Raw genomic sequence first — 24,708 nt, 5'->3', positions numbered from 1 at the left:
TTAGTTGCTCCTTTAAAACAAATCCTTAAACTCTTTAGATTTACTTTATTTGTATGAATGTTTTGCCTGTGTGAATGTATGTATTTCACTTTGCATACCTGGTGCCTACAGAGGGCAGAAGAGGACATCAGGCCTCCTGGAACTGAAGTTATTGATGGCTGTGAGCCCCCAGCCATGTGGGTGCTGGGAACTGAATCTGGGTCATTTGTAAGAACAGGTGCTCTTGACTGCTGAGCCGTTTCTCCAGCCTCCACTTTAATAAGTAGAAAATGTCATCATCCTTTTTATTTCCCCAGTGACCTGTTTGATAATTGCTCCTTTGTGTCTGTGGGGCTTGGACTTTTGTGACAGGTCTCCTATAGGCCTGGGTGGCCTTGGCCTTTGTGTTTGGATAGAGATGACTTTGGGTTCCTGCTCCTCTGCTCTCTGCCTCCCCTGTGCTGGCACAGCAGAGGTCCCCACCACATCTGCTGCTTGCTGCTTTGAATGGAGCCAGTGATGGGTGCAGTGAGTGCTGGAAGCCGGGCCAGTGTCCCACCACTGCACTGCACCGTCTGACTTCTGAGTGCTTTCTTATTTGTATCTGTTTCCTCAGGAATTTCTTTCTTCTCTGACTTTTACTTTCTACTAACTTTTTCCATATAAATTTCTGAGTCTCTAGAGATTATAATTTAGTGCTGTGGGTAGGAGCTCAGAAATTTGCATTTTTAAGGTTTTTTTATTTAATGTGTTTGGGGGGTTGTGCGCATGCCCAGTGCTTGTGTAAGATCAGAGAAGAACTTTGCAAAGTTGTTCTTTCCACAGCACATTCTAGAGATTTCGTGACAAACACATTTGGCTGAGCCATCTTTGCAGCTGAGAATTGTATATTATCAACAAGTTCTTTGGGTTGCTGAAGAACTTTTTTGCTGTTGTTGTTTTTTGAGACAGGGTTTCCCTGTGTAGCCCGGCTGCCCTGGCACTCGCTCTGTAGACCATGCCTGCCTCTGCTTCCTGAGCTCTGGGGTTCAGCGCCCCACAGGTCCCTCCGTACCTTGGCTCTAGACTGGTGATGTGGTTTTCTTGTTGACATGTAGGATGCCCAGGAATTCCTTCGCTGTTTAATGGATCTGCTTCATGAAGAGTTAAAGGAGCAGGTCATGGAAATAGAGGAAGACCCTCAAACACTGGCTTCTGAGGAGACTGTGGAGGAAGAGAAGAGCCAGTCGGATGTGGATTTTCAGTCCTGTGAGTCTTGTAGCAGCAGCAGCGAGAAAGCAGAAAATGAGAATGGCTCCAAAGGCTTTGCTGAAGACAGTAATGAGACGACAATGCTCATTCAGGATGAGGACGACTTAGAGATGGCCAAAGACTGGCAGAAGGAGAAGATATGCAATAAGATCAATAAGGCAAATTCTGAAGTAGAACTGGACAAAGACAGAGACACCGTATGCGAAGCAGTTGACCTGAACAGCCAGGAGACTGTCAAAGTGCAGATACATGGCAGAGCTTCAGGTGACAATTTAATAATTGGATTGTGAGATGATAGCATTTCCTGTGCAGGAAGTGAGCACTTAACTCATTGTTACTTTTGGAATGACATATTTATTTTTGAGGCAGGATCTTGTTGTATACCCCTGGGTGGCCTGGGGCTTACTGTGTCGTCCCGGCTGTCCTCAAACACATCCACCTGTTTCTGCCTCTGGAATGCTGAGACTAAAGGCGAGGTCGACCACACCTGGCTGACTTTTGTGGGATCTTTAATTAATAGACTTGCAGTTTAATGCTGTCTGTTTGAAGTGTCGAAATCATAAAATTATGAAACTAAAAGTAAGATAATTTTGTGGATCGTTTCCTTAGGAATTTATTTTTTCTTTTTAAAAGCAATGGCTCATCAGGATTCCTGTGCATAGTAATCTAGAAAATTAGTCCCCTTGGAATTTTCCCTTTTATTTCAAGCAAATTCTGTTGAGATCCTGAAGTAAAAAAAAAACAACCCAAATTTTCTTTTCTTTTCTTGCCAGAAATGGGCATCAGATCCCATTATAGATAGTTGTGAGTCACCATGTGGGTGCTGGGAATTGAACTCAGGACCTCTGGAAGGGCAGCCAGTGCTCTTAGTCACTGAACCATCTCTCCAGTGCCCAATTCAAATTTTCTAATCATGCATGTTTTCATACTCCAGTGGTTCTCACTATAGACATAGTCAATATGTACATGAACTTTGTTAGGATATATTATAATATTGGATAGTGTCCCTTTGAGAAAGAGCAAATAATACCCAAATGAAAGACATGAATGAATGGCTTTACATACCATATTTCTCTCTTTAATATGTGGTATTGACTTCTCTAAATCCCTTAAAATTAGGTGATCAGGAAATTAGATGATATGACTCAGTGGTCAAGAAGTAATACGAAGTTTATGTCTGTAACTACTGGAGAGGACTACTAAGCAGTTAAACTCTCTGAGTCACTGAAGGTTTTTCTTAAATAGCATTTCCTTAGTGTAGAAAGATGGCCTTGTGCCTTCCAGCTGGGAAACCCAGGAGTGCTTAGCTCTTTACCGTCTCACTGTGGGTAGAAGTTCTTAGTCAGTAAATGGCTGAGTGTCAGTTCTGATAACCACACTTCCTGTCAAAAGCCACAGGGAAGCATAATTCAGGGACAAACTTCTCCTTTATTGCTTACTTGTGGGTTTGTTCTTAACACATAGTAACTAGGTAATCAACTAAAATAGGTCTAGCATCTTACGTTTTAAATCCTGGGTGAAAAACTGTGACCATAACCATACATTTCGCAAAACCTGAACTTACTGTCTGTCTACCCACAGGAAATACTATCTAGCCTCTGAAGCCTTTAGCTGCTTCTGTTTAGGGAGTCCTGACACATGGCTTACCCCACCAGTAGTTTGCTGTCTTCTTTAGTCATGATTGACATGTTTGTTTGTTTGTTTTTTAACTGAATTTATATTTATTTTTTGTGTGTGAGTGACTGCATGTGTGCCTGGTGCCCCATGAGGCCAGAAGAGGGTAGATACCCTGGAACTGGAGTTATGGAAGGTTGTAAGCCAACACCATGTGGGTTCTGGGAACTGAACCCAGCTTCTCTGTAAGAGGATCAAGTGCTCTTAACTGCTGACCCTCTCCAGCCCCATGGTTGATATCGTTAGCTACCATTTTCCCACTGCCTCGCCATTTGCAGTCACCCAACATGGGTTCTTGTGTTGAAAGATACGTTAGGCACTGAGACTCTAATAGCACACTGTGGAGTAGCATTCATGAGACCTAGCTCGCTTGATAGTTAAGTTCTGAAGAGATAGTTTCCTGAGATCTCTCTCTCTCTCTCTTTTTATTTTTTTGGTTTTTCAAGACAGGGTTTCTCTGTGGCTTTGGAGGCTGTCCTGGAACTAGCTCTTGTAGACCAGGCTGGTCTCGAACTCACAGAGATCCGCCTGCCTCTGCCTCTCGGGTGCTGGGATTAAAGGCGTGCGCCACCACCGCCTGGCTCGATATATCTCATTTTTATTACAGTAAGAATAAATGTGATAAATTTAGAGCTGAATTTCGTTTTTAAGAAAGATTACTTATGTGTATGTGTGTTTGCACAAATGAGTTGTTGTGCCTATAAGTGTACCACATGTGTGCAGGACCCCACAGAGGCCAGAACTGGGCATATGATCTCTTGGAACTGGAGCTCCAGGCAGTTAGTTGTGAGCTGTCAGGTAGGTGCTGGGAACTGAATCTCTGTCCTCTGTAAGAGCAGTAAGCACTTGTATCCACTGAGCCATCTCTCCTGCTCCCAATGCCTACATTTCTTTTTGGTTTTGATTACTAAGTTTATCTGGGACAATCATCTTTTCTCTCAGTTAAAAAAACTCTGAGGGCTGAGGGAGTATGGCTCAGTGGTAGAACACTTGCTTGGCATTTTTGAGGTGGTGGGTTCCCTACCCAGCACAGGGAAGAAAAGTTCTGTGAGAACCAAGTGGGTGGATGGATAGAGATGAGTCAGCACCTCAAGCCTGGGCTGCCCTGCAGACGACCCAGCTTTGGTCCCCAGCACCCGTATCGGGTGGCTCAGCTGTCCCTGTCTCCAGCTCTTCTGGCCTCCAGTGGCATCTACACTCAAATGCACATATTCACACAGAGACATAGACACAGGTAATTTGAAAATGTCTTACAAAAATACGGGAACCAGACATGGTAGTGCATGCGTTTAGTCCCAGCTTTTGGGAGGTGAAGGCTAAAGGCGACCTCATCATGAGAATTTTAGAAATTTTACTAAATTTGGGAGGCGTGATCATCTTTGGCTCTGTATTACCTCTGCTCACTTGCTGAGGTGACTGTAGCATTGATATGTTAGACACTAACTGAATACTTAGGTAGAAAAATCACCATTATTTTGCTTAGCAAACACTTTGTGAAATATCTCACGTGGCAATTGTTACCATGTACTGTCTTCAGTAAGTCAAATGAAGGAGTCTTTATGTTAGTTAATGTTATTGACCACATGGAATATAACTACTTAATAGTTTCATTTATAATTTTAATTGAAGGTAATAATAAAAATTTAAATATTACAGAATATAACACTGATGTCCATTTGAATGACCTGTCTACATCACAGATTCTTCCATCAAATGAAAGTGTTAGCCCACGTTTATCAGCAAGCCCTCCTAAGTCAGGCAATCTGTGGCCAGGATTGACACCTCCACACAAAAAAGGTAAAAGAATTCCCCCTCTCCAGTTCCTCTGCTTTAATTCTTGGTTTAAACTGCTGATTCTGAGGTTGAGAGAGTGTTATGAAATACGTGGTCTCTTAAAGTTGATAGAATTATACAATCATGATTAGCATTTTTTTTGTCTGGGGTTCTGTGTGTTAAAACTTTTTCTTATAGTTTAGTTCATGTTAATATTTTAGGTATATTAGTCTCTTGCCTGCATGTATGTGTGTGCACACATGTGTTCCTGGGGCACAGAGGTTAGAGGAGGGCACCCGATCACCTGAACTGAAATGGATGGCTGTGAGCCATGAGTGTTGGGAACCAAACCTGGGCCCTCTGTAAGAGCAGCGAGTGCCCTCGACTGCTGAGCCTTTAGGCCTCTTGAGTCACCTTTTCCATGCCTCCCGATGCACTCTATCCTACCGTTCAGAGTCAAACCATCATCCTACCCCGGCAGCCTACCACATGGATCCCTGTTCCTGATGTACTCTAAAGCCTGCTTCTCCCCAGAGTGTCCTGTAAATGGTGCTACACAGTGTGTGGCTTAGCAAACGGCACCTCCCACCCCCGTTTTTTTTTTTTTGACTGACTCACGTAGTATAATGTATATGTTTTTGGAATCACTATTGCATATCATCTGAATACTGTTTTTCTTAGCAAGTTTTGTTTCAATTGTGTCACCAAACCATCGTTTATTCATTCATCAAAGGATTCTTGAATTGTTTGTAGTTTTTGGCAATTGTAAATAATACTGCTGTAACCCTTTAAGTATAGTTTTTGTATGATCCTAACTTTTTCTTTGTCAAAGACTAGGCCTGAGGATTGTGATTGTGTGTCCTGGGTTTTATGTTCGTTTTATGCCAGCACTGTGCAGAGCTGTCTGTCTTCCCTGTCTCTGTACCATTCTGCGTTTCCACCTGCAGGACTGACTCCCAGGACAGACAGTATGGTCTAAATAGGGGACTCTACCATAGTCAGGGCTGCTTAGTGAAAACCTGTCTCTAACAAACAAGTGAACAGAGAAACGTAGCTGAAGGTCTTAAAGACATTGTTACAGACATGAAAACATGGGCCAGTGGGTAGCGGTGCTTGCTGTATACAGACATGAAAACATGGGCCAGTGGGTAGCAGTGCTTGCTGTATACAGACATGAAAAGGAAGGAACAGCGTGCAGCCTGGCCTCCTGGTTCATCCTCGTGTCTTTACCCTGCCTCTCTGACTTGTTGAGCATAAATATCCCAGGGATGGGGCTAACTCCTCATTTTGCATATGGAACAAATGAGTGAACTATTATGCTGCTTAATATTAACTAATTTCAGATTGTTTTCCTTTTCTTTTTTTTTTTTTTCCGGTTTTTCGAGTCAGGGTTTCTCTGTGTAGCTTTGGAGCCTATCCTGGCACTCGCTCTGGAGACCAGGCTGGCCTTGAACTCACAGAGATCCGCCTGCCTCTGCCTCCCGAGTGCTGGGATTAAAGGCGTGCGCTACCAACGCCCCAGATTGTTTTCATATTCCCCTATGTACATTTTATATGGCCAGGAATCATAAATATTTAAAGCCAGCTTAAGCTTTATTTGATTTTTGATTGGCTTCTCTAAGTAATGATTTTTTAAAGATTTATTTTTACTGTTATTTATGCCTATGTGTTTTTCTGTGTGAACATGCCATATGTTTGGTGCTTATGGAAGCTGGAGAGGATGCAGGATCCCCTGTGCTAGGGTTACAGCGGTTGGGAGATGCCTTATGTTGGCGCTGGTTCTCTGGAAGAGTTGCAAGTGAGCCATCTCTTCGGCCCTAACGTAAAGCTCTTGGATTTTTTTGCATTTTTCTTTAGTCCAGTAAAGAAAGTGTTTTGTTGTGTGTGTGGATGCATGTGCCACAGCATGCTTGTAGAGAGAGATCAGAGGACATGGTGCTGGTTTTCTCCTGGGATGGTGTGGATCTTGGGGATCCCTCTCAGCCTGAGGCTGTACAGGAAGCCCTCTTCTGCTGCGAGCGTCCTGAGGGCTGAGTACTTTCTACTGTTAAAAGATTCTAACGATGCAGAGGGCCTGGTGGCTAATGGGCACCCAGGGTTCAGTACCCAGCAGGATTCAGTACCCGGCAGGGTTCAGTACCCGGCAGGGTTCAGTACCCGGCAGGGTTCAGTACCCGGCAGGGTTCAGTACCTGGCCGTTACATCAGGCAGGGCAGTGCCTTCTGACTCCAGCTTAGGGAATCAATCCAGTGTCCTCTTCTGTTGCCATGGGACCCCCACAGACACACACACACACATACACACACACACACACACACACACACACACACACACACACACACACACCATACACATAAATAAATAAATCTTTAAAAAGGAAAAGATTCTAGAGAAAGCCAAGCATGGGACCCCTCTTCTAATCCAGTAACAGGGAGATGGAGACAAGGGCATCAGGGTGCAGAGTCATCTCAGTCATGGCGAGTTTGAGGCCAGCCTATACTACATGAGATCCTGCCTCGAAAAACAAAATCCCAAGACAATGCAAAAATACTTTAGAGAAAAATATCCAAGGAACTAATGATTCTTTTTAATTTCTTTTTTTAATTCTAGCTCAGCCTGCATCTCCAAAGAGGAAAAAGCAGCATAAGAAATACAGAAGTGTTATTTCTGACATATTTGATGGAACCATCATCAGTTCAGTACAGTGTCTGACGTGTGACAGGGTGAGTATGAGGGACACCACAACAAGAGGATGTTTCTGTCAAATGATCTTTTTAAACCTGACAGGTCTGAAGAATTAAATTGCTTATTGCTGTTGCAGACTGCGCACGCATCTCTTGTTTGTGCCGTTTACACATTGATTTTAGGTATAGGTTAAAGTACAAGAGATGCCTTTGTAAAGATCATGGGTTCTCTGTTCTGGTTACAAACAAAGGTGAGACGTTGCTTGGCAACAGAATTGTTAACTGCTTATTCTCCCAAGGGTGATGAAATTAGGTATGTCTGGAAACTGTTGTGTTTACAAGCAAAAGGCAGTAACTGTATTTCTTACATTTGGCTTTATTTAGGGAGTTTGTAAATGACATAGGTGCTTCAATACTAAAGATAATGCCAAATTCACAAACAAACACAAGAAAAAAAAAAAAAACTGACACAAGACCTGTCTCAGACATAAACTAAAATTATTGTGAGAGTTTGACTAATACTTAATCCTTTGGAAATTCTTGGTTTTTCACTTCAGTGCAGTAATGAGTATAGTTAGTGAATGTGAAATACCATCTCAGAGACAAGAGAGAAATAAGCTTTCAATGATTGTATCAGAATGTTCATTCATTTTCACATAGATGGGCTGCTACCCAGAAATGTTTTTACCTCTAGTGTATGGGTTGTGCTGCTGTTATGGACTGCCTGCGTGTGAATGTCGTGTAGTAAGAGTCTGTCACCAAAGGTGTCACAGTCATCTTAGTGTGTGGTGTTTACACTCTGTGATCTCCTGAAGCAGTGTATGTCCCAAGATGCATCCCTGCTGTTAAATGCTGGTCAGTGTCTGGTTTGGTCTCCTCTTCGCCCCCTTTAAACGACAGTAGAGATTATTTTCAGCCTGCAGTTTCTGTATTTGGGAGACTGAGGAGAGAGAAGGACATGAGCACCAGAGTTTGAGAACAGCCTGGATGATAGAGCACATAAGACCCAGTCCTGATAGGCGGTGTTATTCTGTGTCCGTTTCTCTTACTGGCTGATGGATAAAACACTGTAAATTAAGACCATGTAGAAATGCATAGATTAGTAGTTATAGGTTAATAATTAAGACAGAGTCAGCCAATAAGAAACCCTTTGGCCTACAGGTTAATAATTAATATAAGTCTTGTGTGTTCATTTGGGGCAAGGCCGCTGCGGAACTGGGCAGGAAATCCCACAAAACAGTCCCATGTGTCTCCCTCCCCGACCCTCAAAGAATCTGAACACCAGTCTTCAGTGGCCAGGAGGTCAGATATGCTGTGCTTCTTAACACTGTGACATCTATGATCCACAGAAATACTAGTGGCTTGTTCAAAGATTACATATGGAGCAGCACCTGGTACAAAGCAAACCAGGCTCTTTCGTGTCTGTTTATTCTAAAAGCAATTTGCTTGTTGTTTATATTTGCTCATTATAGTAACTTGCTTTCATCTTTGGAAGAAATCACATCTTATAAATAACTGTGCTGGGTTCTTTCCATCCGTTAAAACCAAACCCTTGCAGGTGTCTGTAACCCTCGAGACCTTTCAGGACCTGTCCTTGCCGATTCCCGGCAAGGAAGACCTGGCCAGGCTGCACTCCTCCAGCCACCCAACCATAGTCAAAGCCGGCTCATGTGGCGAAGCGTATGCACCACAAGGGTGGATAGCTTTCTTCATGGAGTACGTGAAGAGGTGTGTACTTACGCCCTTTGCTCTGACTGAGTGTTGACGCTGCTGCTTCTGCTAGCAGAACACTTCCTCCTTCTTCTGTCAATGGTGTTTCAGGTTTGTTGTCTCCTGTGTCCCTAGCTGGTTTTGGGGTCCAGTAGTAACCTTGCAAGATTGTCTTGCTGCCTTCTTCGCCAGAGATGAACTTAAAGGTAAGAAATGTAATTATATTTATGTTGGGCTTCGGTAGGTTTAGGTAATGCTGAATTTTTGGACAGCTTAAATAGTACTTGCTTGTATTTGCATGGAGGTACGGTCCATAGCAGTGGAAAAATGGTGAGAAAAGTCATGTCCTGAAGGAATTTATGTGGGTTTCTCTAATACATATGACCCCTTTTGAAGTTCTGTGGCTCAGAAAGGAGAACTCACGAAGACAGTGGATGTCAGATGTGTCTTGGATTGTCTTGACATCTTCATCTTCATTGATTTTCCTTGTGTGTCCAGCATCATGCTTGGGCATATGACAGGGTTATCAGTAAATTGTGTTTAGTGAATAAATGAAGAAGTTTCTTGAGTTAGTTCGTCAGACTGAAAGGAGAGGGGAGCGTGGTGACAGTAGGGAGCAGACACTGTGGGTTGCTTACTTTCCCTGTGCTGTGAAGTCTACTCTGGGCCACCTGGGGACTGCAGAAGAGTGTGCTGCTCATTAGACTAGTGACTGGATCTGTTCTGTTTGCAGGTGACAATATGTACAGTTGTGAAAAATGCAAAAAGTAAGTGACATTGTATAATACAAATTAATAAACACCAAGAGGCTGATATTGGGGTTCAAGCTTCAAGCTGAAGTTCAGAAAAGCAAAGCAGCCGGCCACTGGCTCTCGCCTTTAACTCAGGCTGAAAGGGCCAATCTGGGAACTCTTCACCAAGCCTCTGACTATAACCTCTCCTCAGCGTGGCTGCAGAAAAAAATGCCTCTACTGAGAGCTTGCTCCTGTATTATATACTTCCCTAATGTTGGGATTAAAGGTGTGAACTATAATTTTCTTTTAGACTGATTCACTCTTGTGTAGATCTGGGCAGCCTTGGACTCACAAAGATCCATTTATCTCTTAATCCTGAGTCCTAGGACTAAAGGTGTGTGTGTCACTACCTCCTAGCTTCTGGCTGCTGGGATGAAAGGCGTGTATCACCACTGCCTGATCTCTATAGCTTGTGGTTGACTTTGCTTTCTGAATCCTCAGACAAGCTTTAATAAATCATAAATAATATATCACCACACATTGCTTCCAATTTCATATTTTGTGTTTTTCTTGGTTATCTGAACTGGGCACATGGGAGTTATACTTGATGCTATAGGGCTAGAAAGCCTTCCTTCAATAATAAGAAAGAGATTGGTTATTTTGTAAAATATGTGTAGGGTAAATGTTTAGTGGTCTGATGTAAGATGCTATTAAATGTGTGGATTTTGAGGAATGAAATAACTGAGTTTGCATTAACTGTATTATAAAGCACACGGACTTCCCCTTGGGTTGCCATGGTAACTAGTGGCACTCAGCCGGTGAAAGGTCTCCTGTTATAGGGCAGAACAACGGATGGTTCAGCCTCATTTCCTTCATATCTGCTATCACCTTCCTTTTCTGTCTTACAATAATTTTGACTTTCAAAAACCTCTTTTTGGGTTGGGTGTGGTGGCACATGCCCTTTGATCCCCATACAGAGACCTGTCAACTTGGTCTAGGTAGTGTGTTCTAGGCCGGCCAGAAGTCCACAACTTTAGCAAACAAAAAGAAACATGTCTTGATGATGTCTGAGAAAGTGAGCAGAGACTGATAAAGGCGAGTGCCTCTGATGTAGAGGGAACTGGAAAATTGTCTGAATCTGTAATGGAAAAACAATGAATTCCTAAGAAAAGCTGGAATCTTTATTTTTCATTTTTATAGATTTTATTTATTTATTATGTATACAATCTTGTGCCTGCATGCCAGCAGAGGGCACCAGTTCTCACTCAAGGTGGTTGTGAGCCACCATATGGTTGCTGGGAATTGAACTCAGGACCTCTGGAAGAACAGTCAGTGCTCTTAACCGCTGAGCCATCTCTCCAGCCCCTTATTTTTCATTTTTAACAATGTTTATTTTATGTGTACGAGTGCTTTGCCTGCATGTGTGTATGTGCCCAGTGCCCATGGAGGTCAAAAGAGGGCATCAGATTCCCCTGAAGCTGGAGCGTGGGTGCTGGGAACTGAACCCTGGCCCTCTGCAAGAGCAGCCAGTGCTCTCAGCTACGGAGTATCTCTTCAGCCCGAAAACTGGAGCCCTAATACAGACTGAGAGGCTATGCCAGTCACAACAGATCTGTCCTCAGTTGTCCCTTTATGATAGAATGGAGTGGAATAATGTTTAGCCAATAAGTGTAAAAATAATAAATAAATAACTCTTACCCATGTAGAAAGATTTTTTTTTTTTTTGGGTTGTATGGAAGTCTTGTCGGACAGCTGTAAAGAAAGTAGAAAGGTGCAGAAAGAAAGTCTAGAAAGGTCTCTGTCTCCTCGTATCGCTACACATGCCAGGTAGAAAAAAACAGCGATGAGGGGAAAGAACCAGTCAGTGTTCACCCCAGTTCCCAAGTGGAGATCAGACAGGTGTACATTAATATTGATTAACTAGAATAATCACTCTTCGGCTTGAATTTTTCTCCAATACTTAAGAGTAAAGGTTTCTAGTCCAGGTGTGATAGTTATTTATTATGTCACGGGCCAGGTGTGGTAACTCACTCCTGTAATCTCAGCTCTTAGGAAGCAGAGGCAGGTTGATGTCTGAGTTTGAGGCCAGCCTGGTCTACATAGTGAGTTACAGGAATGCCAGGGCTATGTAGAGAGACCCCATCTCAGAAAAACCTAAGCCAGGTGTGATCAGTGTTGGTAATTCTTAGCACTAAGGTAGGAGGATTATAAATTGGAGCCATTGTCTCCAAAACAAAGTAAAACATAAATATATGAACTCAAACTACTGATCTTGAAGAGTTGGAGTTTGCACTATGCAGTTTTATTTAATATCTGTATGTTATAAAAGTGTAGACAGTGGTATACTTATTTAGTGCTAATTTTTTAAAAGCAGGATCTCATGTATCCCAGGCTGGCCTGGAGCTTGTTCTGTAGCTGAGGATGACCTTGAATGTCTGATTTTCCTGCTTCTACCTCCTGAGTACTAAGACTATAGGCCTGTGCTACCATGCTTGACCTGTGTAGTGTTGGGGGTGGAATCCAAGGTCTGTGTATGCCAGGCAAGTATTCCCCATGTAGCCAGTCCCTAATTTTTTTTTTAAATGAAAGCATTGTGCAGTAACTTTTACCTTTTTACTAATATCTTGGTGTAAGTTATTTTTTTATGATAAGGGCTATTTTATTGTTAAGACTATTTAGCGTATAAATATGTAACATAACTCAGGAATATTGCTATTCCAGTACCTTTTTTTCTTGATATTTTTGAAAGTTTTTTGTGGTTTGTTTGAATGTAATAAATGTTTTGTAGATTTACTAGTTTTTCTCTTGTGTCTTTAGGTTGAGGAATGGAGTAAAGTTTTGTAAAGTACAGAAGTTTCCTGAGGTATGACGTCATCGTCACTTGTTTATAGAATGTGGTGTGTTACTCTCCCCACACTGTAATAGACTCAGCATGGCTGACAGGTGGAGTAGCCACCCGTGACTTCTCCCACACACTTCGGGGTTCCTCTTAGGAGGCTGGGCTGACTCTGTGAGCACCTTTCGCAGTCATCAGTGCTGGTGAACACGCCATCAGACGTTGCAGGCCTGGCAGGTCTGAAGTGTACAATCAGAAACCAGTCACACTGAGCATAGGGAGAGGAGCCATGCTCACTCAGCCACATTGAAAATATATCTGGAATCATGTTAGAATTCAGAATGATATTTAACATTCCTAGTTATATAATATAAATATCTCAAATGCTGTATTTTGGAATGAGCCAGGCATGGTGGCTATGCAGATCTCTTTGAGTTTGAGGCCAGCCATGAGTACATAGATAGACCTTGTCTCATAAAAATGAAAAATAAAAACACTCCAAACCCAAAATACAGTATTTTAAAATAAACTTTTTAATTACTGTAATTTTACTTGATTGTATGCCTCATTTTCTTGTTTACAAAATAAAACTTTATTTTACCACTTGTAATCTTTTCTGATAATTAATTTGGATGTTGAACTATACTTTTTTTAGATTTTGTGCATTCACCTTAAAAGATTTCGACATGAACTGATGTTTTCCACCAAAATCAGCACTCATGTGTCCTTCCCACTGGAAGGGCTGGACCTTCAGCCATTTCTTGCAAAGGATAGCCCAGCTCAGATTGTGACCTACGACCTGTTGTCAGTCATTTGTCACCATGGGACTGCAAGCAGTAAGTGCAAAGCCTTGACATTTGTTTTTGATTTAAAAACATGTATCTGAGTTGATTGCTTAAATAAGTCCCACTTGACTAAGTGATGAAAAATTTAAAAACGGATTTAAGCTCTCATTATTAGAAAAATGACAGACTTTACACCAGAGAATAATAAATGTTTAGGAAAATAGCCAGCTAGTTCAAAAAGGTACCAGGAATACAGATTAGCTGTCTTACTTGATCTTACTGGTAAACATTGAACACCTGCTGAGTTCAAGTCCACCCTGGGCCTAGCACAATTAATAAAGGACCCAGAAGCAGATGTTGGGGTTCAGACTTCAAGCAAAGATCAGAGGAGCAAAGCAGCCAAGCCACTAGATCTCACTTCTGCCCAGCTGAAATGGCAATCCTGACTCCACATATCCTCAGAGGCAAAAGCTCTCAGTTCCTATCTCCACCTCCTCCTCCTCATTCTCCTTTCTCTGCCCAGCATATCCTCCTGTCTCCACCTCCCTAGTGCTGGGATTGAAGGCGTGTGATCCCAGGCACTGAGATCACCTTTGTGTGAGCTGTTTCTTTTAGGACTGGATCACTTTCGTGTAGTCAGTGTGGCCTTGAACTAACAGAGATTTCTCGTCCTCTTAATCTTGAGTCCTGGGATTAAAGGTGTGGCCACCACTGCCTGGCTTCTATAGCTAGCTAGTGTGGCTGCTTTGCAGTTTTGATCTCCAGTGGCTTTAATAAATCATAAGCCATGTGCTGCCACACCTGGATAGCAGAGATTGTCCAACAAAGAACTCCAAGTCTACGGTAATGATGATGTAGCTGCCCTAACTCTGATATTCTGCCCCTTAAGTGTCAGAGGAAGCATTTATGATGTCCAGTTTAAGACACTAATTATTTCTCCAGAATATTTGGAATAATAGGAATTAGTTATAAGAGCAAATGGTAACAGCTTTAACATGGTGGGTTTTGTACAAGGTTTTCAGAGCTACCTTTGTACAAGGTGAGTGTGCTGGAGCCCACTTGTATTCTCAGCACTTTGGAAGCTGTGGCAGGAGGATTGTCAGTTGAAGGCCAACCTGGGCTACAATCATGAGACTTTATCTCAAAACAAGATGCTTCCTGTCCTCCAGTGGCTGTGCTGGGTGCAGACTGACCCCGTAAGATCACGCGCATGCTAACAGGCTCTTTTCCTTGCAATATAGGTGGGCACTACATCGCCTACTGCCGCAACAATTTAAATAACCTGTGGTATGAATTTGATGACCAGAGCGTCACTGAAGTTTCAGAGTCCACTGTCCAGAACGCAGAGGCCTACGTCCTTTTCTATAGGTGATGGGGAACTGTCATGAAACTGTGAAGAACATCTCTGTAGGGATTTGCACTTCTGAGACTTTGGGGTTGATGTGTGAAGATTAGAAATGTACTCTAATGAGTAAGATAAAGACACTTTTACAGAAAGATCTCTGTTCAGAAAATGATGAATTCAGACAGGCAAAAGGGATATATTTGTTTTAGAAAGATAGTTTTTTTGTTTGTTTTTAGCACTTAATTTTTAAAGGTTCCCCTAACTTTATGTATATGGTATTTTGTATGTAAATGTATGTCTGTCTGTCTGTCTGTCTGTCTGTATGTATGTATGGGCACCACATGTGTGTCTGGTGCCAGAGAAGGTCAGAAGAGGGCATCAGATCTCCAGGAACTGGATGGTTGTGAGCCACCTTGTGGGTTCTGGGAATCGAACCCAGGTCCTCAGCAGGAACAACAAGTGCTCTTAACTGCTGAGCTCTCTCTCCAGCTTATTTCTTTCTTTAGCATTTATTTATTTGCTTCTTTATGTGTATATGCATGCATGTGCCTCTGTGTGTGTCTGTGTGTGTGTACTGAACTTTGTGGAGGTCAGAGAACAACTCCAGAAGTTGGTTCTTCCGCTGTGTGGGTCCTGGGAATTGAACCCAGGTCCTCAATTTGGTGGCAAGCCACTCTTATCTGCTGAGCATCTCACTGGCCCACGATTAGCTTTTTTGATTGTTGTTTTTTTTTAAGATATAAAGTTGGAATTAAATACCAAATTTCTTCTCTAAATATCCCATAGTAAAAAAGGTGCTACTATTATTAAAATCTTTGCCGTATTTCAGTATCTTATAAAAGAAGATGCTGGATGCTGAAGCAGGAACCAAGAGTGCAGATCCGTTGCTTGACTTGATCTTATTAACCCTGAATGCCCGCCTTGTGCCAATGTGTAGTTAGGGCTCGGGGTTAGCCCCCAGGGTCATGTATAATGTACGGAGCTGTGGGACAAAGAATATTTCTCTTAAAATTCCTTAGGGATGGTAAGATCCATAGTGATAGTATGCATTTTAAATCTAACAATGAAGAGGAGCCATGCTGTTTGTTTAATGAGTAAAATGTGTATTCACTTTAATGAATCCTTGTCCTCCATAGGAAGAGCAGTGAAGAGGCACGAAAGGAGAGACGCAGGGTCTCAAATCTGATGAGCATAATGGAGCCCAGCCTCCTTCAGTTTTATGTGTCTCGACAGTGGTTACACAAATTTAAGACCTTTGCTGAACCTGGCCCTATTTCAAATAATGACTTTCTCTGTGTTCATGGAGGTAAGGAGTGCTGTTATGGAAAACAGTGACAGGGTTGCTGTTAAATAATTTGCAAATCAGGAAAGAGCCAGGAATTCCCTCTCCCGCTTATGGTACATCCCTTCTGGAGCGGAGTCCTTTGATTCCTTATGGTTTCAGAAATTGGCCCTGTGTGAATCGCAGCACTAGAGCCCAAGAGTACCATAGACTGACTATCTCAGTGTTACGAAAGCTCTGATTTCACGCTAGAGTCACATACTTGGATGGTTCGCTATGGGGGAGTGGCCTTTCTTCATGCACTTCTCCGGGGGAGGGTCCTTCCTGTGCAGTCTGCCTACCCAGCACCTGTCTGTCTCGGAATAGTTGGCTTTCTAAAATATGGAAGCATGTTTGGGATTTGTTAAATGGAACTTGCAACTCTGTGATGGATGCACTGTTGTATTATTTCTGAGTCTGATGTTGCTGGTTAGTGACTGACCACATGCTTGGTTTGCACAGGGTCCTAGCCCCAAATCTAGTGCTGCCAAATAAATAAGTAACTCTGAATGTGTATTTCAACAAGTGTGCTATGCCCATTGTGGGAAGCATAGTTACTGAAAATGCTTTTTTTTTTTTTTTTTTTTTTGGTTTTCCGAGACAGGGTTTCTCTGTGGCTTTGGAGCCTATCCTGGCACTTGCTCTGTAGACCAGGCTGGCCTCGAACTCACAGAGATCCGACTGCCTCTGCCTCCCGAGTGCTGGGATTAAAGGCGTGCACCACCAACGCCTGGTTTGAAAATGCTTTTTACTTACCTTTTTGTAAGGGGAGATTTAAGAACAATGATTGAAAGCCAGGCATGGTGGTATACTCCTGTAATCTCACTATTTGAGAGTCTGAGGCAGAAGAATTGCTGTGAGTTCGGGGACAGACTGTGCTACATAGTCAAGACCCTATCTGATAGGGAGGGAGGGAGAATTGGCCAGTCACCATTAAAAATGATCTTATGTGCTTGGTGATGGTAGCGCACGCCTTTAATCCCAGCACTCAGGAGGCAGAGGCAGGAGGATCTCTGTGAGTTTGATGCCAGCTTGGTCTCCAGAGCGAGTTCCAGGACAGCCAGGACTACACAAGGAAACCCTGGACTTTATGTGTGGGAGAGTGCTTGCCTTGCTTGAGTAAGCTCTTGAGTTAGTGGTTAGCACTGCAGAAGTTAGCCTTTGAAAGTCATCTAAAGAAATAAAGAGTAAAAAAGTAAGCGCACTGTTAATTATTACTGTTGTTATTTTTTAGGTATTCCTCCACGAAAAGCTAGTTATATTGAAGACTTAGTTTTGATGCTGCCCCAGAACATTTGGGATAACCTCTATAGCAGGTTTGTTCTCAGGATCCAATAGTGTAGTATACATTTGGGATAACCTCTATAGCAGGTTTGTTCTCGGGATCCAATAGTGTAGTATACAACAGTATAAAATAGCACACAATTGAGAGGAGTTACAAGTGTGTTATCCTATGAAGAATCTTCCTTTTCTTTAACTGATTCTCTCTGAAGTATGAGGAGGAAGACTGTTCGTTAGCAGGGCTCTAGTCTAAACGGTGGGCGTTTTTATGATTACCTGCAAGATGTGTTGTAGTATATAACTTTATGCACCTTATTAAAGGTTGTCACATCTCTCCAGTACTGAATTTTTCATAGTTGTACACTGCAAAAATTGGATGTTCTTGTTCCCAAGTTTTAAAATGTTATTTCCATACTTTTAAATTAAATAGTAGAAATGCACTCAGCATCAGAGGACTGCATTTGATTAAAATCTGCTTGCATAACACAGAATGTTTTGTGCTCATTTTTGAGCCCTTTTACTTTGTTGTCATTTCTAATACTGTAGCAGAGGTAGCTATAAGGGAAAGTTGAGATGTCGATAAAGCAGGGCAGGTGACACACTGATAATGCTGTCTGCCCTGGTAAACATAAAATTGAGTTTTTATGTGACTTTAGAATTTTCCTGTAGGATTTCTTCTTTAACTTTTTTATTACTTTTTGAAAGTTATTCTGTGTATGAGTGTTCATGCTATGGAGGTGGAAATCAGGACGACTTGAGGCAAACAGTTCTTTGATTCTGTCACTCGGGTCCTGAAGCACAAATGCAGAACTTATTTTAAGACCCACTGAGCCATCTTGTCAGCCTCAGGACTTATTTGTAACTGGCAATTTAGACATTGATTGAAAAGCCAGACACAGTTTCCTAGAACATGAGTCTTCTCTGCAGTTGTGATTTTCGTTCTTCATGTCATGCTTAGGTATGGAGGGGGCCCTGCTGTCAACCATCTCTACATTTGTCACACTTGCCAGATTGAGGCAGAGAAGATCGAAAAACGAAGAAAAACTGAATTGGAGATTTTTATTCGGGTAAAGAAGTAACCACTTTCAAATTGTAGGTGATGTAAGATAGAGATGGTGGTCAGACAGTTGTTAGTGAACAATGGTGAGAGAGCTGCCATGGCTGTTAGGTCCTGCCTGCACAGCTATCACAGATCCTGTTAGTTCTCCATAGTTCTAGACCCTGCTAGTTCTCCACAGTTCTAGACCCTGCTAGTTCTCCACAGGTCTAGGCCCTGCTCAGTTCTCCAGTTGTAGACTCTGCTCGGTTATCCACAGTTGTAGACTCTGCTCAGTTCTCCACAGTTCTGGGCCCTGTTCGGTTATCCACAGTTGTAGACTCTGCTTGGTTCTCCACAGTTCTAGTTCTCTTCTTCCAGTGCATGCTCTTGTGTTTTCTGTGCATTTGCCAGGGCAAGAAATCTTACTCCCCGATTTTATGTTTTCTTACTAGAGTGGTCTGTAGTTTGCTCAGGCTGCAGTTGGTCAGGGCAGTTGATTGCTAAAGGAAGCTGCACTTGCATTCTCAAAGGGTCTGGACCCTCAATAGTCTTATTGTTAGATTTCTGTAAGGTTAAGTTTTAACGTCTGATTAAAGACTATAGAAATACTGAAAAGCATCTGTAGTCAATTGAATGTTGGATCCTAAAAGGATTTTCCATGTTGTGCCTTTTGTGAATTGACCTTAGTGACAAATGTGACCTCGGATAGAATCTGCATAGGATTGGGTTGAAGTCATCCTGAGAACTTTTGTAGAACCTAAATATAGTCGGTGTCCCTTTCAGGATACACACAGAAGAAGAGAGTGCTGTGGAAGGATGGAGGGCAGACTAAAGTGACAGCCTCAGACAGCCCTTGAAGGAGTGAGAAGTGGAATCTCTCTAGGTTTCCAGGGAGCAAGGGTTCTGAGCACTTTGATGTCAGATGATTGTGTAAATAGTTTTTAATTGGAATAAAAACCCAGAGTCAGACATTGAGGAAAATGCTGAGATCGGAGAGAAGGAGGAGCAAGCCACAGCACACCTTAGCTCCTTAGCATCTCAGCAGACAAGAGAATCAGTGCCTGTTTTTCCCTGCTTATATCCTGTTTCCACCAGCTAGCTCACTTCCTGACTGTCTGTACAGCCCTCCAGACCTCTATGGTTAGCCAGTGACAAGCTCCACTCTCTGGCTCTCAGACAGCCTTTATTTGTACAAGCAAGCTATCACCCCATGCTTGTCTCAGAACTGTGAGAAAACAATTTGCCTTTTCAGTTACCAAGTTTGTGCTCATTTATCATTGTAACACTCTACAGCAGATGCAACGGGTATAATCTGTCTCTCATTTTTGTTTTTTAAAGACAAGGTCTTTTTGTTGTTTTTCAAGACATGGTTTCTGTGTAGCCCTGGCTGTCCTTAAACTCACTCTGAAGACCAGGCTAGTCTCAAACTCAAGAGATCCACCTGCCTCTGGCATGTGCCATTACCGCCTAGTTTAAGACAAGTCTTTATGTATCCTGGCTGGCCTGGAACTTGCTGTGTAGACCAGGCTGCCTGGACTCACAGAGTTTGCTTGGTTATTCCTTCCAAGTGTTGTGGTTAACAGAATGTGTCAGCATCCTTGACCTAATGTCACTTTTGTTCTCTACATCTAAGACTCTTTGCTCCTGTGGTGTAGCCGTCATTTGTATAATTACAGTTTGTATGTAACTCAGTCATAGAACTGAGCTTAATCATTTTAGCCAGTATTTGAACCCTTAATTCCGCTTTCCCAGTTGGATCAGTGATGTGAAAAACACAGTATTGTCAAGGGACTGTATCAGGGGCCAGTCCCATAAAAGCTGCCTTTTCCCTGTGGAGCTGAACCCTGTGAAGTAGTAGAAGCCACACTGACTATGGAGAGAGCAGTTTTTGTGAGTGTCAGTGTAGGAAGTTGCAGGTGGGTTTTCTACATAAAAGAACTAAGATTACCTACTGTGTCAGGCTTAGTGGAACCTCATGTCTCTATGAGAAATTGCCTTGTTAGAGGCTGAAGGAGAATATTTCAAGTTCCAGACCATAGGTGCCTGACTTTTTCTCTTTTAGCTTAATAGAGCATTTCAAGAAGAGGACTCTCCGGCCACGTTTTATTGCATCAGTATGCAGTGGTTTAGAGAGTGGGAGAGTTTTGTGAAGGGCAAGGACGGAGGTGAGTGCCTGACTGAAAGCTTCCTACATATTTACTTATTAGTGGTTAGAATATTGAAGATTATACCAGTGAACAAAAAGCACCCAGGACTTCAAGGAACTTATATTCTAGTTTATAGTCTTACTGCTATGAACTTATAGTTACTACTCATGGCAAGAATAAAAGAACTGAACAAAAAATGTCTTTAATTTTAATACCAGTGGCTAGAGAGATGGCTTGGCAGTTAAGAGCACATGTTGCTCGTCTGGGGAAGGAAATGTAATTCTCAGCTGCTCCATCACTCGTCACCACCTGTAACTCCTGCTCCATGGGAATCTGACACATCCTCTAGAATCTACTGGCACTGGCACACGAATCCCATACACACAGATACATAAATAAAAGTAAACTGAATCTTAGTGCTGAGGTGGGCATTTGTGAGTTCAAGGCCAACCTCATCTACATAGTAAGTGCCGTGTAAGAGAGAAACTTCATCTCAAAAAGATCACCCCCCCCACACACACACACACAAGAAAAACTTAAAATACCATACAACAGGATGGTGAGTAAATTATAGTTGATCCAATACAATCAAGCTTTTTGTTTTTTTTTCAAGACAGGGTTTCTCTTTTTTCAAGACAGGGTGTAACTTTGGAGCCTGTCTGTCTTAGAACTCACTCTATAGATCAGGCTGGCCTTGAACTCAGAGAGATCTGCTTGCCTGTGCCTTCCAAGTGCTGGATTTAAGGAGCGTGCTACCACTGCCTGATCACAATGTGGACTTTTTAAAATAATGATGTATAATAATTTGAATAGAAGGCACGATGACGCACCTTTAATCCTAACACTGGGGAAGCAGAGGCTGGGTATCTGAGGAGTTGAGGCCAGTTTTAGGCTAGCCAGAACTATATAGTGAGAATGAATTTCAACACTACTAGAACTATTAATAATAATAATTTGAAAATAAGGTGTTCTTGATCTGTTTAGTTGATTGCAAAAAAGTATATATTATTTGAATTCCTTGGTTTATTTTTCAAGTTAACCAACAAAGTGATAGACTTAATTTATGACATTTTCAAACATATATGCATTATGTTTTGTTCTTAGTCCTCCCCGACTGCCCTCTTCAGCTACTTTTTAAAACATGTTTTGTGCAAAAGTAAAAGACCACACAGATAATAAAACCATATGCCTACTTTTCAGTAATATTTTAGTAATTTTTCTTCCTTGTGCCTATTGGCAGCTTTTGAGAATGGACAAGTACTGTACTTTCGTGTTCAAAGAAAAAAGGCTTTTTGATATTTTATAGTGATTTTGGTTTAAATAACAAATTTGGAACTGACTGAGAATGTTATAGTTTTTTGATTATAAAAGGATTATTCTTTTGTAGCATTAAGAAATATTTGATTTGCAGTTCCCATATGAGCCATTAAGAAATTGTTTCTATTAGGTCTTGGTGCTTAGTAACCTCTCATCACCTTTCTTGGTTGTTTTGGGTCAAATGAACCCAAACCTGAGAAGACACTTAAAATAGATGGTATTTGTTAAAAACAGCCAACTTGGTTGTTTTGGCAGTTCTCAGTCATTTCAGCTATAAAATTATGTAGTTCTTTGCAGCTTTTCTTTGAAAGTGTTCGTCCAAAGTAATTCCTTTGTCCTTTTGGTTTAGATCCTCCAGGTCCGATCGACAACACTAAAATTGCAGTCACTAAATGTGGTAATGTGACGCTCAAGCAAGGTAACTTTCAGTACTTGCACACACACACAAAAACACACTCACATACACACGTGCATACACATACACGCGCGTGCACACACCACCCCCTCACATATACACACAGCACCCCCCCCCACACCACCACCCAGACATATACACACAGCACCCCCACACACACCCCATACACGCACACACAGCACACCCCCCCACACACATACACACCACACCACCCCACATACATACATACACAAGGCACACACACAAACACAAAAGATACAATCACATACACACATACACACACCCCCCCACACATGCATACACAGCACACACCCCCATACACGCACACACACACCCCCACACAAACACAAAGATACAATCACATACACACACATACATACACCCCCACACACATGCATACACAGCACCCCCCAACACACACACACGTGCACACACAGCACCCCCCCACATACATACACAGCAACCCCCCCACGCACACACACAGCACCCCCCCACACACACACACGCACACACACAGCACACCCCCCCCCCCCCCACATACACACACACACACAGCATCTCTTTTCTGAGACAGGGTGTCATGTACGCCAGACTGTCTTGAATAAGCTATGCAGCCGAGAATGGGTTTGACTGTGATCCTCCTGTCTCTCCCTCCCAACTGTGGGGATTACAGACATGCACCGTCATGCTTCAGTTAACATTGAAACCTTTACTTTTGACAATTTGATAGAAATATAACCAGCCATCATGTTATTTTTTTTAATTAACCTAATTCAAAGATGTTCAGGTTTAGAGTAGACCAAATGGTGAGAAAGCAGTGTGTGTTCTTTGTGGGGAGGCTTTAGAGTTGCAGATAGAGCTAGGGGTATAGGTCTCTAGCAGTGTAAAAACATCACCCATTGTTCTTGTATCTGTGCAATAGAAACATCTGTAAATGTCCTTCTCTCTGCACACGTTTCAGGAGCAGACTCTGGTCAAATCTCAGAAGAAACTTGGAATTTCCTGCAGTCCATCTATGGCGGTGGGCCTGAAGTCATCCTGCGACCCCCGGTTGTTCATGTGGACCCTGATGCAGCGCAGGCAGAGGAAAAGATCCAAGTGGAGACCCGGTCTCTGTAGTTGTGAGGGCACAGAGCTAACCATGCACACACACTCGAAACATTCCTTAGAGCATGTTTATTTCTTTATTTTCATCCTGTATCACATGTACTCCTTTGTACTGGGCATTAGGAGGGTGTTAAAATGTGTCATATAAGTTGGTAAATTACCATGATGTCTTTGGGTGCACTGTTCTGTTTTGAAAGCAAAGGGACACTTGGTGACTAGGTTCTCTAACCTTTGCTCCACAGGTAGATCCAGGTATCCTCCTTAGCACTGTAAATACTTCTGCTTGAAAACTTTTTCATTGCCCTAAGCCATCATAACTGGCCAATCTCTTCAGTTCTCAAAAAACCTAATTTAATTGTATAATTTTGACATGGCTTTGCATAGCAAGGAGCCTATTTTTAATTGAGAGCAGTGGCCAGAAAATGGTTAATTTCCTAAAGCTCAGGAGACATTAGGTAGGGTGTTACTTCTTTTGCACTGTAGCATACAAGATTGCGGTATTAAAATTTATAAAATGTCTTTTGAATGTAACAGGATGTATTTAGTTTGAGTGGAATTCGTCACCAGATTATCAGTAACTTATTGCTTCTTATAATGTAAAATGTTAAACTTTAATTCTATAGACCTAAATGGTATTCATTAATGTCAGTAACTAAAAAAGTCTTAGTTTTAGGCCACTTTTTATTTTGAGAGCATGAAGTATGGAATGTATCAAATGAGATTGTTGATAAAGCTGAAACAACTTGCAAAATGATTTTTAATGAACTGCATAAAGTCTTTTTGAATCATAGAGTATGCACGGCTGTTTGCTTGATTATGTGATGTCAAAAGCTTAACTATATTGCAAGTACAAACATGCTAGGTGACCCTGAGGTTGTGGAACAGCATTCATGATGGCTTTGTTTCTGTGTGGGGTAGCCGCACCATCTAAAAGCAATGTTGTTAAAAACCCATTCAATAAACATGATTTTAAGATGTATAAACTGAATGTTGGACTTATTTGATATACTTTAAAAAATAAGGGCATGAAGTTTGTCAATATTAATGCCTTTCATTATATCTTACTTCAAAACATGCAACAAAGAAGTTCTTTACTATAGTAAAGTTTATAAACCATTTCAGGATGGGTAGCATGGTGGTTTGCTCCAGGCTGGGGGCATTTGAGTTTGAGGCCAGTGTGGGCTGTGAAACAAGACTGTCTGAAATAGCAAACTATGAAGAAAACCTATCAGCTGTGGGCTAAGGAATGTAATTTTCTAATTCTAGCACTCTGTTTTTTCTTCAATGTAGGCTCTTATGCATGTGAAATG

General features: G+C 42.0%; 1 protein-coding gene across 3 annotated transcripts in view; it reads left to right on the top strand.

Annotated features, from left to right (window-relative positions):
• Usp33 (ubiquitin specific peptidase 33) overlaps positions 1-24,386 on the top strand; it is a 51,122-nt gene extending 26,736 nt beyond the window's left edge. Inside the window, exons 10-24 of one of the 3 annotated variants that reach the window (XM_027395169.2) lie at positions 1,077-1,494; positions 4,561-4,701; positions 7,288-7,400; positions 8,920-9,089; positions 9,207-9,277; positions 9,805-9,838; positions 12,623-12,668; positions 13,297-13,477; positions 14,668-14,794; positions 15,908-16,077; positions 17,327-17,408; positions 18,332-18,440; positions 20,475-20,577; positions 22,226-22,294; positions 23,253-24,386. In XM_027395169.2, the coding sequence (XP_027250970.1) occupies positions 1,077-1,494; positions 4,561-4,701; positions 7,288-7,400; positions 8,920-9,089; positions 9,207-9,277; positions 9,805-9,838; positions 12,623-12,668; positions 13,297-13,477; positions 14,668-14,794; positions 15,908-16,077; positions 17,327-17,408; positions 18,332-18,440; positions 20,475-20,577; positions 22,226-22,294; positions 23,253-23,410 (1,992 nt within the window). In that variant the 3' untranslated portion in view covers positions 23,411-24,386. Of the gene's footprint in view, positions 1-1,076; positions 1,495-4,560; positions 4,702-7,287; positions 7,401-8,919; positions 9,090-9,182; positions 9,278-9,804; positions 9,839-12,622; positions 12,669-13,296; positions 13,478-14,667; positions 14,795-15,907; positions 16,078-17,326; positions 17,409-18,331; positions 18,441-20,474; positions 20,578-22,225; positions 22,295-23,252 lie in introns of those variants that run through there. The other 2 variants (XM_027395168.2, XM_035450755.1) reach the window with 2 other exon arrangements.
• The last annotated feature ends 322 nt before the right edge of the window (positions 24,387-24,708 follow it).

The sequence above is a fragment of the Cricetulus griseus genome, assembly GCF_003668045.3.
Source record: "Cricetulus griseus strain 17A/GY chromosome 1 unlocalized genomic scaffold, alternate assembly CriGri-PICRH-1.0 chr1_0, whole genome shotgun sequence".
NCBI classification, from domain to species: domain Eukaryota; kingdom Metazoa; phylum Chordata; class Mammalia; order Rodentia; family Cricetidae; genus Cricetulus; species Cricetulus griseus.
Note: the sequence above shows the minus strand (reverse complement) of the source record. Positions and strands in the feature narration are given on the sequence as shown.